Source organism: Geospiza fortis, unplaced genomic scaffold, assembly GCF_000277835.1.
Source record: "Geospiza fortis unplaced genomic scaffold, GeoFor_1.0 scaffold98, whole genome shotgun sequence".
In the NCBI taxonomy this organism is placed as follows: domain Eukaryota; kingdom Metazoa; phylum Chordata; class Aves; order Passeriformes; family Thraupidae; genus Geospiza; species Geospiza fortis.
The window spans coordinates 4,094,155-4,105,489 of NW_005054306.1; the positions used below are offsets into that span (position 1 = coordinate 4,094,155).

At 39.3% G+C, this 11,335-nt stretch overlaps 1 protein-coding gene across 1 annotated transcript in view; it reads left to right on the forward strand.

Moving 5' to 3' along the window:
• RPF2 (ribosome production factor 2 homolog) overlaps nucleotides 1-8,823 on the forward strand; it is an 11,792-nt gene extending 2,969 nt beyond the window's left edge. The window contains exons 5-11 of the mRNA XM_014312077.2: nucleotides 296-335; nucleotides 2,117-2,198; nucleotides 2,290-2,366; nucleotides 2,686-2,785; nucleotides 6,966-7,068; nucleotides 7,976-8,120; nucleotides 8,421-8,823. Of these exons, the coding sequence (XP_014167552.2) occupies nucleotides 296-335; nucleotides 2,117-2,198; nucleotides 2,290-2,366; nucleotides 2,686-2,785; nucleotides 6,966-7,068; nucleotides 7,976-8,120; nucleotides 8,421-8,600 (727 nt within the window). The 3' untranslated portion in view covers nucleotides 8,601-8,823. The remainder of the gene's footprint in view (nucleotides 1-295; nucleotides 336-2,116; nucleotides 2,199-2,289; nucleotides 2,367-2,685; nucleotides 2,786-6,965; nucleotides 7,069-7,975; nucleotides 8,121-8,420) is intronic.
• The last annotated feature ends 2,512 nt before the right edge of the window (nucleotides 8,824-11,335 follow it).

Consider the following 11,335-nt stretch of genomic DNA (forward strand, 5'->3'; position numbering starts at 1 on the left):
GCATTCCTGGCAGTAGTCATAGGACTTGTGATTTGAACTCAAACTGAGCCTTTACTGCTGGGGTTTCTGGTAGAATGCAGAACTTTTTATTATCAGGGAATTGGGCCTGTTCTGGGTTGATTTGTTTTGGTTTTGGGGTCTTTGGGTTTTTTTGTTTGTTTGGGTTTGGTTTTTGTGTGGTTTTTTTTTGGTTTCTTGTTGTTGTTTTTGGTTTTTTCTTTTTGTTTTGTTGTTTGGTTTGGTTTGGTGGTTTTTTTGTTTGTTTTTTTGACTTGTTTTTTTCTTCTCCTCTCAGGAAAAATATTACCAGGCCTTTTGAGGACCAAACATCCTTGGTAAGTATAAACAAAGTTTTCTCTTACAACAGTTTTGAGCAGGCTATCCTTGTGTGCCAAAAGATGAACCATCAGGAAAGAAGAATTGCCTATCTGCATAGAGCTTTGCTGGAACTCAGGAGTTAAAAGATTGAGTCTATTGCTTTTGGAAAAGGCAGGCCACTCAGGAGGACCACAAAGATGTTGTGAGGGTATGCAGGGAGAAAATTAGAAGGGTCCAAGCCCAACTAGAATTTAATCTGGTTACTGCCATAAAAGACAATAAAAAATGTTTCTGCAATTAGATCGCTAACAAAGTGAGGGCTAAAGAGAATCTCCATCCTTTACTGGATGCAGAGGGAAACACAAGGACAAAGGATGAGGAAAATGCTGAGATACTTAGTGCCTTCTTTGCCTCAGTCTGTAATAGAAGCAGCAGTTGCTCTCTGGGTACCCTGAGCTGGAAGACAGGAACACGGAGCAGAATGAAGTCCCCATAATGCAGGGAGAGATGGTTGGTGTCCTGCTACACCACTCAGACACACACATCTATGGGGCCATGTGGGATCCATCAAGGGTGCTTAGGGGGCTAGTGGAAAAGCTCACTAAGCCCCTTTCAATCCTTTAGCAGCAATCCTGGCTGGCTGGCTAGAGGCATTTTTTTTTAAAGGGCAGTTTTGCAATATGTGTGTTGTTGCAGGATATGCAAGGCACATTTGAAGAATTTGAGTTTTTTACATCTTTTTAATAAAATGTACAGCTATTAGAGAGTGCACAGTTATCAACACACAGTGATTAACAGAGCTGTATGAGCACATGTTTCAAGGGGAGTCCCCTCTGCTCTGTTCTTGGCCTGTCTAGAGTCAGCATTTCTCAGGGGTCTGGTCGCAAAACTCGGTGCTGAGCTGTGTGATTTAGTCCAGCCTCTGCAAGGGCCTCTCTGACCTCCCAGAGGGCCAGAGCTGCAATGTCCTCTCTGAGCTGCTGCTGTTGCAGAGGTGGGAGATGAAGTGTCCTCCTGTGCTTCACAAGTGCCAAGTGCAGGTGTATACTTGTGGGAAGCACTGGGTAAGTTGTGTGTGTGTGCATCACTCTTGATACACAAGGTGAGGAGCTGCCTTGGGAGGCAGAAGTGCATAAAAAGACTTAGGAGCTGGACATCTTTAGAAAGAACTGCTGTAATGTTGGCTCTGGACATTGTACCATAGTAAGTTCTCTAATCTGTTCCTCCTGGAGAAAAGATCTCTGGGATAGTCACCACTGGCTTGGTTTTAGGTAGCATCTTAGTCTTAAATAATAGTAGTAGGACTCTTGTGCCAAGTGCAGATGTTGTTAGCCTTGAGGTTGAGGGAATTAACTGGTTGTTCAGAAGCTGTCAGGCAAAGCCAATATGCTGCATAAAGCTTAGTTGGGAAACTACAGTGAGACATTAAAATGGTAGCCAGCTTGACAATACTTACTTGTCAGGCAAGGAGAAGTGGTTGAAAGCATCTTGTGTAAAATCAAATAACCAGAAATTATAAGAAAGGGTAATAGATAAAATGGCAAGAAAAAATTGCCTGACTTGTATTTTAAGATGCAATGGTCAATAAAAAAAGAAATTATTTAAACCTTGAATCCAGCTGTCAGTTTTAGCATAAGTGCTGAAAAACACTCATGACATACTCAAAACTCTTCTGGGAGCTGCAGTTGTTCTCATTAAGTAGCTCCTAAACTCATATGTTTGTGCCATATGCCTTTGCAGAATATTTTAAACCCTGTGAACTGCAACTCATAAGTTTGATTATATTCTTCAATTGCAGGAGTTTTTTTCCAAGAAATCAGATTGTTCTCTGTTTCTCTTTGGATCTCATAACAAGAAGCGACCTAACAACCTGATAATAGGTAATAAATCTCACTTGGGTTTTTATTGGGATGGTAGGTGTAGTTTTCAGTGAATATTTAAATAGCTGGATTTTCTTTTTCACTCTCACAGGACGCATGTTTGACTACCACGTGCTAGACATGATTGAGCTGGGCGTTGAGAAGTTTGTAGCCCTAAAAGACATCAAGGTAAGGAATTGCTAATTCAGTATTTCAGCGACACCTACTGGTGGATTTTTTTGGTTGCAATTTCTTCTGTGCCCTGAAATGAATCACGTTGTTTAAAAGAAGTGTTTAATGCAGTACATAAAGATTGGTAATTTGTGTACTCCAGAATGTTAATTTTATGCTCTGCTTTTAAATTTAGTTTCGTTGGTCTATTCTGTCCCTGTTGATCACAGGTCACAGCAGTTTTTCCTTCAGTGTTGAATGACTGGCTGGCTATTAAATCAATTATATGTTCCCTAACTGTCTGAATTTTTGTTGTTTTAAAATTCTTATTCCACAGAACAGTAAGTGTCCTGAAGGGACAAAACCTATGTTGATATTTGCTGGTGACGTGTTTGATGTGAATGAAGAATACAGAAGATTGAAGAGCCTTCTTATTGGTCAGTATTTTGATTATTTGGGCAGTAGGATTGCATGGATCTGTAATAATGTGATCTGTGGGGAAAAGCTAGTTTGTCAATAAATGCTTGCTTATGTTCAGCACAGAAGGAAAACAAGAACTAGCCCTTGTAGGTTTCATGTCACATAAAATTTAAGTTAACTAATAGTGATGACTTTTAAAGGGAGGAAAAAAGAACATCCTAAAAGACACTGAAAATGAAACTTCATATTCACTAGAGTTCATTACTTTGGTTGTGAGAAAACTGTGATTTTCCAAAATGTCTTGGCCTTATAATTGTACTGGGTTGTCACTTTTCTAGCCAAATAATGTTCTGAAGTATCTAAATTGAAATCAGTGGATTAAGTTCAGAATGTGAGATATTTTTGCTTACAGAAAAGTCAAATCAGTCTAATTCAGCTTTTGTTTTTGTGTTGAAAGCATTTTTTGTTGGCAATTCCCCCAATTCTAACAAGCGTGCCGTTCCTTAGGATACTTGGAGAGAATACGTGCAGTGAAAATCAACTGTAGATAAGTTGTGCCCTAACATTAAGGCAGGCTTGGAGCTTAGGAAACAAACTGGCATGAAGTATTTTATTATCTTGAAGTTGGAGCCTCTGGAAGATAAAGCACATTGTAGCTTTATAGAAGACAAAGAAGTTACAGGATATTGTGTCTCTATATGTAGACAAAGAAGTTACAGGATATTGTGTCTCTTGGCACTTAAAAAAGTACTTCTTGCTTGGCAAAACTAGATCTAGTAAGTAGAGTGGAGTGATTTTTCTTTTTAATAGTTTTCCTAAAAGTAGATTAGGGTTTTTTTGTTGGTCTATTTTTTTAAGTTCTGGTAAAATACTGAACCTGGCCTAGTAAGAGCAGTCTTGTTCTTTCAGTTCCCTTCTTGTGTTTCTAGATTTCTAGGCAAATGGGTAAAAGATTGCTCTTTAAAAACAGACCCCCTAAAAAAGAGAATTTTTTTCCTTAGTATTATTCCTTAAAGCAAGATGTTTCATCTAGAGTGAGTCTGAAAGGGAGGAGGAGAGGAGTAAATTTTCTTCTTCTCAATACAGTTGATAGGTTCTTGGGGATGGGTGAAAGGATGGTAACTGAGCTTATACATCTTTGAAGATGCCTGAATACAAAGATATGTAAGTTTTACTGCTGCATGTTTCTGTCACTGTAAATGAGTATTTACACAGGAAGCAGGTGCATTTTCTGAAGTGTATCTTGTTCAGGCATCTGCACAGTGTTGGGCATCCAGATGTGCTCAAGCAGCCCGTGATCAAACAGCTGAAATGGCAGACATGCATAGTAAGATAGTTGCCAAATAACTGAGCAGTCCTTCCTCTTTCTCTTGATGTTCACCTCTTTTCTCCTCTGCTATTTATTAGCCATTAATGACTTGGCAGTCAAATGTACTCCACACCCAATCTTTCTTCTTGAACATATGCCAAGTACTCCAGGTCTTAATTATTCTACTGAGTTCTGTGAAATACCCAGATGCAAAACAATAGTCAAAGAAAAAGGTTAAGGAGAGTAATGGCTTGAAGATGCCACTCACAAATTAAAATAGTTCAGGTATTAATCTAACCTGCTTCAAAACTGCCCTTAACCAATAAGGAAGAAGTGATTTGTTCCATTTCTGCAAAAGATGGTAGCCTTAAGCTGCTACTCTTGCTAAGATACAAGAATGTCTTTATAACAACAGCTGCAAATATTTTATTGCTGTACCGGTATTGTTGGGATCCCAGAGGGAATATCAGATAGCTGACAGCTTCTTGTTGCCAAAGCAGTGATGCCAGTGATGCTGAGGAACAAGCAAGCTTTCATTGGCTTTTGTGACATCAAAAGGGCTTATGTATGTTTGGACAATCATCTTAGAGTAATTTCTTGGTAAAATTAAGGGCAAGGGTGAATTATTGTCTTCATGGTAACCAAATGCTACAGTCTGGGTAAACTGTGAAGTGGAAGAAGTTGTTTAGGAGAAATAAATGATGGATGCATTTTCTTTAGAGACCTGGAAGAGAAAGACATACCACTTTTTCTCTTTTGGTTTTCATTGCTCTCCAAGTGGTAGTGTAGTTCATTTAAATGATGTAAGTCTTGGAATGCATTTAATGAAATTTTAATAATTATTTATGCCTGTATGTATAAGATGTTTCAACTGTTACAACACAACCTGCTTGTTGTTAGTTCTGTTGTTGCCCATCTCTTTTATCCTAAAAATGGCCAGACCACTATAGGGCATGCTTATACACTTTCTAAATGTTGGTTTGCAGATCTCTGCAATTTTAGATTGGCTGTCACTTTTGGTTTTCAAACATCCTTCCTCACACAGACTCTTTTTGAGTGTTTTGAAAGGATTTGAGGGCTTTTTCTGGTCAAGAAAGGGGATGGCTGGGAAATGTTTAAACTGCTTTCACGCTAACCAAAGCTACATAGAATACAGTGTTACCAGCTTTTGGATACAAATTGATACAGAAGGAGTGACATTCCAAAATCAATTAAGTGTTTAATCTGTAAATAGAAAGGTCCTGAAGAGCTCTCTGTATGAAAGGTAAATTAGACTTTCTGGAAACATGTTTGAGGACAAGGGGGAGAGAGAACTAGGAATGGAAAGAAAGGAGAAAGCAAGTCTAGTCTCTAGTCCAACCAAAGCAAGAGTTGTAAATTAAGAGTATGTTTAAAAAACTTCAACTCTCTGGGTGTACTGAAGTGTAAGGTTTCTGCAGCTGTTCTGTGTTGCCAGGAAACAAATTCCTGACCACCTGCGTTTATGGGAAGAGATCATCCTGTGGGTAAAAGGATGTATGATGCCACAGGAAAATATGAAAGGGAGGTGTTGCCAGTAAAACCACTGTGAATGTAAGCTTGTGTACCTGCAGAGAACTAACTGAAGGGAAAAAATATGCCACGAGTGAACAAAATGTTTCATTTGCTACTTTTCCTCTAACTACAAGTTAGACTCAAAATAACAGAGTATTTAATTGACCAAGAAAATTTCCTGGGCTGACTCCATCTGTTATTTGCCAGCCAAACTGTGTTTTGGATGTCACTCCAGTGCTTATATACTTTCAAAAAGGTACTGAAGGAAAAGACAAGTAGCCAAGGGATCTGAAAACAGGGCAGAGCAGAAAAGAGTGATGTGTTTTGCATCTGTTAGGAGTTCTCCTATGTTTCAGCATTGTCCTGTCATGTTTATTAGCACACCTTGTTCCCTTGGTCAAGGTCACATTCTTTCTCCACCCTCTGCATATGTTGGACAGATTGCTGTGCTCATTGCAGGCTCTCTGATTGCACAGTATATTTTCATAGCCTGATATAAGAACCTTGCTAGAGGCAGCCCATTTTGTATTTAACCTGTATTTCAGTGTTCTCTTTGCAAACTGGGCAAGTATTCGAAGTGTCTTATTTTCATAGATGTGTTGCTTATTAATAGAGAAAACATCAGACATAATGACAAATATTGCTTTACCCAGAGGACAGAAGTACCTTGTTGTGAGAGAAATATGAAAGAAATTATATATCTAAACTTTTTCCCAAAGTTGGAGAGAGAAAATGTAGGTAAGAATAGTCAAAGTGCAGTTTTGATCTGTTGTGTACTGGTTTTGATCCCTCTTTCTGCTGTTCCAAATCTGGCTATGATTAAGATTTAAGTATTAGGTTTGAGTGATGTCTTTAAATAGATACCTGAGGAAATGGCTTCTCTGTACGGATCTTTGTCTGAGCATTGACTGGCCTAAACACCAAATAAGATATTTTTTCCCCCTGATTTTAGAGATGAATATTTAAAAGAATAGACACTGCAATTATTCCCATTAGCTCAATAATGGTAAGTTACTTCTCTGAAAGTGTATTTGCTCTTTTCCGTGCACTTACCTATAGGAAGTATATATGTATACATATAGGTAGCATGTATATTCCTCCAAAATTATCTCTGGGAAGTCACTGTGTTCCTGTCAGGATATACACATACATTTGGATTCACCAGTGCACACCAAAATGTGCAATGTTAAATTTCTGTCCTGTGTATTGGCCAGGCTGAAGTTTGAAGTAGGGGCTATTTCGTGAGATTCCTGTTTCAAAATGGGCCCACATCACATCACCAATTTGTTACAGGTATCTGTTGGTTTTGTTTGCAGCCAAAACCTGCCATTTATTCCTTTTAAATACTCTCTCAGATTTCTTCAGAGGTCCCACTGTGCCAAATATTCGCCTGGCTGGTTTAGAGTACGTTCTGCATTTCACAGCTGTAGATGGGAAAATTTACATGAGAAGCTACAAGTGAGTATCTGTTTTATCTCTTTGTCTGGGTTTTGGTACCAAACCTGTAGTTGTGAAATTGAACAGGCTTGAGCTGCATTTAGAACATGCAATGTGTAGAGGTGCTCCAGTGTAATTTGTACAGCCAAAGAAAAGCACGTGAGCCCTAGGTCTGCTGCCTCCTTCCTTGTTGAGCTCCTCCTGGCTCAGGATTGCTCTTTCATGTGGCTCGGTTAGTAAGGTGGTGTGAATTAACTTAGTGAATTCTGGGTATTCTCTTAGACTTGATGGCCTTAGTCTGTTCTCAGTCTTATTTTATGACTCTCCTCACTTAGGTGTTTGCCAGGGAACAGCAGGGGATAGGCTGCTGACAGAGATGCACAAGGAAAACCAGGAAAAGGCAGGACAAGGAAATCTTTCTTATTGCATTGGTGTTCACCCTCACAGTCACTCCCTGCCTTAGGAGACTGTGAACATTCATAGCTTGTATTCCGTGTGATTTTGATTTCTCTTAATATAAAATAATTTTAATCAGCCTCACTCTTAAGAACAAAGAACCAAAACACTTTCTCAGATAAATGCTCGGGTTATTTTGCTGTAAATGATAGTGAATATTTTTATGTCTAATAATACCCAGGGTACTGTTTTGATTTTGAGAAGTGATATGGCTTTCAGGGTGCTGGGGCTAAGTTTTAAAAGTGATACTGATTATAATGGTCTTGTTAAAAAAATAATAAATTACATTAGCCAGGTCATATTTTGGACATGTTCAAATTGTAATGGGACTGATTTATTATAAATTGTTATTGATGGATGCCGTCCCAAAATACAATAGTATTTTGAACTGCAGGATTGAACTTGTTAAGGAAGATGGATTAATCTCTAGCACAGGGGACAATGTTGATTTTCATTGGTTTTCTCCTCCTAGAGTGCTTCTGAAGAAATCTGGCTGTAAAATACCCAGAATTGAACTGGAAGAGATGGGGCCTTCATTAGATCTGGTTATAAGGAGGACACATTTAGCCTCAGATGACCTTTATAAGCTGTCTTTGAAACAGCCAAAAGGCCTGAAGGTATGTATCTTGGGAAGGGCATTGCTTTCAGATCTCTCTGAAGAGGAGCAAAGGCTGAAGTATTATTTGTTGTGTGTTTGACCAGAGCTTACTTTCATTGAGGCCAACTGACATTCCTGGGGCCACAGCATTCTGTGGTGCTCAGCTGGCAGCCAGACTCCCCTCTGGAAGCACACAGAACACATGGCACAAATCTTAGTCTCTCCAGCCAATGTATGAGGCCTTGCTTTTGGGCACTTGATTCTCACCAGAGCTCCTGGGACTGTACTCAGAAATATTAACGTTGTTCTTCCCTTGCAGCCTAAGAAGAAAAAGAATATCTCCCACGATGCACTTGGTACAACTTATGGTCGAATCCACATGCAGAAGCAAGATCTCAGTAAACTGCAGACACGGAAAGTGAAAGGCTTGAAAAAGAGGCCAGCAGAGAAGTCAGCTCAAAATGATGGGGCTACTCGCAAAAAGTCAAAGTCAGCTTGACAGTCTGGAACAGCTTTCAAAACTCTTTGTGCTTTCAAATTTAGAATATGTGTTGTAATATAAATTGTCAGACATTAAAGATTAAGCTGCTGTTAGCTTTAGTTTTGTAACAAAAAATCTTTAAAATAATTTGTCATTTTAAAGGGAACATTGAGGTATTGAGGTTTAACATGGAGCTTGGTTATTTAAAATAAAAAATATATAACTTTCTTAGTTTTCCAAAGCTGAGTGTTTGTTTCTTGGTATTAACATTATATGGGAGTCAAACAGGTGAGTAATTTCCTGGACAATTTCACAGAGTGGATTGGAAGGGACTTTAAAGATCATCTGGTTCCAACCCCCTTGCCATGAGGAGGGACATTTTCTACTAGACCAGGCTGCTCAAGGCCCCATCCAACTTGGACTTGAACCCTTCCAGAGATGGGGCATCCCCAGCTTCTCTGGGCAACCTGTTCCAGTGCCTTACCACCCACACACAAAAGAATTTCTTCCTAATATCCCCCATGCTTTGTGCTTTTAGGATAGAGGCATTTAAATTGTGTCTCCAGTGAAGCAATTTGCTGGTGGGAGAGGCTTAAATTTGTCTGTGCTGCCCTTCAGGTGCTCTCCTGTTGACCTGCAGTCCCTCTCCAGGCTTTGGGCATCTCTTGCTGGAATCAAACCAGTCAGAGTGGGATGGATTGAGGTTCCCTTCCCCCAGAAACTTTAGTTTTATTGCTGTTTTCTTGGGAGCCCTTGATCAGTCAGTTCTTACACATTCTCTGCAGGATCAGAGCAATGAATATGCATAATATACGCAACTTCCCTGTTCATTTATTTTTTGTTTATGTATTTCAGATTTTGTGCAGCTGCAACACTCAATACATTTTCTAAAGTGTGAGCTCAATACATGTGTGATGGCCAGGCTTTGCTTCTGTCTATTGCACTGGCAGAAGTGGAAGTGCTTAAGGTGTTTTTACTGTGTTCATCACCATGGCAGCAAAGTACCTGATATTTGCTTTAGGCATAAATGAAACCTTTGCAGGTTGAATTTCAATCTTTGCTGCCTGATTTGTACCCAGAATGGAAATGTGTGAAGCAACCACTAAAGGTCCATTTTTTCAAATATTTTTTCTCACCCTGCTTTCCTCCCAATTTTCTGCTCATGAGTTAGTGCAGACTCAGCAAGACTTGTATGAAGGGGATGACAGTTTAAGAGTTTAATGAGACTTTGGTGTGGTGTTCTGTTTTTGGAACACATAGAAAAACCTAGGTTTTTTAATTCTGCTTGTCTCTTTGGAAGCTGTTTCTCTGCCCTTTAAGCATAATTGTTATAGAAGTATACACATGTTACCATGAACACAGGCAAACTTGCTCACCCAACTTATGTTTTTAATACTTTTCTTGCTAGTTTTCTAATCAGCTGAAGTGTCACATCAGAAATAGGTGGTTATTTTCAATTGTCTTCTGCATCCTGGATGGAAGCTGTTGGGCAGCTTTGCTTTCCTTACAGGAGGGCTGAGCTGGAGCTGTGGCTGTGCAAATGCCACCCATGACATTGTTGCAGTGCTCATTTGATCAAATTTGTAGTGTGAAAAAGGAAGGGCTTTAAAAGTTTGGGTTCATTTTGAGGGTTCAAACATATTTATCAGCAATCTATTTGCACGGCTCTCTCCAAACCCTTTTCTCCAATCTATAACCATGTGTTTGAGAAATTGATGATTCCATAAACTTCTTCAGATTTGTATTTCCCATTGTATCTTTCTGAAGTACAAATCACTAGGCTTTTGTCTGAAAGCTGTAGAAGAACCCTCCTAGCAGTAGCTGTCTAGTACCCTACTAGCAATTCTGTCTTTTACAAGGTTTGAGTTGTAGAAGTAATAGCAAAATACTATAAATTTGTAAAAGCATGCTCATAGTTTAAAAGACTCTAATTTTCCATATTTTCCTAATTTGGAAATTAATTTTGGTGCTTAATTTGGGTTTTAAAACTTGACTTCTTAGCAGTAATGCAGACCATCCAAAATCCTGCTACCTCTTCATGTAAAAAGTGTAACAGTTGTTCAGTAGGAGCCCTCAGAGAGAAGCTGTTGCATCGTGGTGTGAGGTTTTTTTTTAATGCTGCTGGTTTGCTCCATATATGAAGAGGAGTTTTGGACACTTTAGGGCTACTACACCTTCCAGCACCTGAGTGTGGTTACTTAAAGCTCAGGGGGTGAGAAGTCCTTGAGCATGGGAAATCAGTCAGGTGGGAGAACCCAGGTGCATTTATTAGCCCTTTGCAGGTGGAATTTGTAGTGCCTGATGTCCCTCACCTGTGGCTGTTTGTGTGAATACCCTGTTTGTGTGAATGCTCTTTTATATTCAGCTTTTTGTACTGGTAAAATACAGTTACATGGTGGACAGAATGTGTTAGATATGTGAGGCAAGGAGAAATTCTTCTGGATACAGTGTAAGGATATTTAGGTTATGATTTGCCAATCACTTTCAGGGTATGTTGTTAGCAAGGATTAAAGTTTTCTGTATTTCTGAGAGATACTTTGTAGTACTCTAGTGCCATTTTGGTGCAAATTCTTGAGTGTGAAGTGGAAATGCTCTCTTGTTTTTCACAGCAGAAATGAACTGCTCTATCTCTGTATGATGAGATAGGATGAAGCCAAGCTAACAAATGAGATCACTGGTGCCCTTTGGAGAAGTTTCAGCCTTGCTGTGAAGCACTGATAAAGTCACAGGGCTGGTGGCTGCTGCCTTTTCAA